This window comes from Haliaeetus leucocephalus, unplaced genomic scaffold, assembly GCF_000737465.1.
Source record: "Haliaeetus leucocephalus isolate CR32 unplaced genomic scaffold, Haliaeetus_leucocephalus-4.0 Scaffold915, whole genome shotgun sequence".
NCBI lineage: Eukaryota > Metazoa > Chordata > Aves > Accipitriformes > Accipitridae > Haliaeetus > Haliaeetus leucocephalus.
In genome coordinates this window covers 2,723,351-2,725,327 of record NW_010973351.1, presented here as the reverse complement: position 1 = coordinate 2,725,327, position 1,977 = coordinate 2,723,351, and the positions used below count along the sequence as shown (strand labels likewise).

At 60.8% G+C, this 1,977-nt stretch overlaps 1 protein-coding gene across 1 annotated transcript; it reads right to left on the bottom strand.

The window, feature by feature from the left end:
- Positions 1–246: 246 nt before the first annotated feature.
- On the bottom strand, positions 247–1,657 carry IRX4 (iroquois homeobox 4). Its single transcript, XM_010583589.1, has 2 exons — positions 1,267–1,657; positions 247–1,092 (listed from the first exon to the last, which is right to left on the bottom strand). Exons 1-2 carry the CDS (start codon positions 1,655–1,657, stop codon positions 332–334), a joined length of 1,152 nt encoding a protein of 383 aa, XP_010581891.1. The 3' UTR covers positions 247–331.
- Positions 1,658–1,977: the final 320 nt, after the last annotated feature.

The window sequence follows — 1,977 nt, the reverse complement described above, 5'->3', positions numbered from 1 at the left end:
ACTTTTCGGATGTAAACTTTTTAAGTAGGTCTACGCTATAGGACGTGCTTTTTGGACATGGAATTAAATAACTTTCACGACATTGATCCCTTAAAGTCGCAGCCAGGAGAAATTCTTCAGAACAGCAATGAGCAAAGTCTGTCCGTTGAACCGAGCGAACTGAACTTTAAATCCTCGTTTCTGTTGGGGTTTTGTTTGGTGGGGTTTTTTTTGTTTTGTTTTTTTTTTTTAAAAAAAGGAAAAAGTTTTAAACTCTCGCAAGTCTCTCTTTTCAGTGTAGCTGACTCTTCGCCACGCGTTTCGAAAGTCCTTCGCCCCTCGGGCGCGCCCGTTAGGAGCAAAACATTTTGCTTCCTGATTTGGGAAAAGCCAGAAACTCTTTGCTCGAGTCCTGGTGGGCCAGGTTGGAGAGTTGCCCCTTGAGCACGTTGGCACCGTTCCCCACCGCCCGTCCCAAGGCTCCCGTTTCCAGCACGGCTCCTTTGGTGGTAGCCCAGGACACTGTCGTGTTGCTCAAGGCTTGGTTCAAAGTACTGTGCCTGAACAGGGGGTCGTGAAACACCCCGTCCACCCAGTTCCTGAGGTTGGTGACCGGCGAATCCTGGTGCCTATCGATGACACCCACCGGGGACGAGACGGCGGCGGCTGCGGCTGCGGCGGGGGGAGCCGACCCCCCTCCCTGCCGTTTCAGCATACAGGAGGGATACTCGGCCTGGTTGAGGGAGGTGGCCGTGTGAGCCAGGGACCAAATCCTGGGTTTCGCCTCCAGCAGCTGCTGCCCGGGCTGGAAGCACATTTTCGACTCGCAACCGCGCTGCCGGGCTCCCAGCACCTCGGGGCCGCACTCTCCCCCCGCCGCCGGCTTCAAGCAGCTCCGCGCCCGCTCCGCCGCCTCCTCCTCCTCCTCCTCCTCTTCCTCTTCTTCCTCCCCGGCAGGTGGCATCTTGGCGGGGGGCTCGGGGGCCCGAGGCGGGGGGGGGAGAGGGGGCGGGAAGGGGCGCCTCAGCTCGCACTCCGAGCTCTCCGACTCGACGGCGTCCAAATCCTCCAGGTCGCTGAGCTCCAGCTCCTTCTCCTCCTTGCCCGTGGGTTCTGCGGGGTGGGAGCGGGGGAAGGGACAGCAAAAAAAAAAAAACAAAACACAAGACAGACGGTCACTGCCCGGGGGGGCTGCCCTGCCCCCACGGGCCGCCCCCACGGGCGAGACCCGCCCCGGGGGGGCCGAGCCCCCGCCGAACCGCTAAGTGCCTGTTTTTAGCAGGGTACCCTCGGCTTTGCCGCTCTTCATCGCCTCTTCCCGCGAAGCCTCCTCCTCCTCCTCCTCCTCCTCTTCCTCGTAGGGCCTCTTCTCATCCGAGCACTTGTTCCGGGGGGGCCAGGTCATCTTGTTCTCCTTCTTGAGCCGGCGGCGGGCGTTGGCGAACCAGGTGGAGACCTGGGTGAGGGTCATCTTGGTGATGATGGCCAGCATGATCTTCTCGCCCTTGGTGGGGTAGGGGTTCTTGCGGTGCTCCTGCAGCCAGGCCTTCAGGGTGCTGGTGGTCTCCCGGGTGGCGTTTTTCCTCCGCGTCCCACCGTCCATCGTACCGTACCTGCGGGTACAGGGGAGCGCACCCCCCCGGTTACAACACGGCACCCTCACCCCCACCCTCGCCATCCTGCCCGACGTGGGATCCCAGGGCACCGGCTGCTTGTCTTGCGACAGCCCCCCCGGCGTGACCGGGAGTGTGTGTGTGTGGGGGGGGAAACTGGGCAAGGACAGCTCAGCTTTAAGAGAGCGACCTGCCTCCAGAATTCAGGCCGAGGAAGAAAGCAAGGAGGAAGGGTTCAGCTAGGAGCAGCAGCACCGGGCGATGCAAAATCCCCGCCGTGCCGTGGGAAGCGCCTGCCTTTATTCCCCCCCAAAGTCAATGTCAACGTTTGGGGAGATCCTAGCAGCTTGCAAACGCGCAGAAAACCCACTGCCCTGTTGTTTAA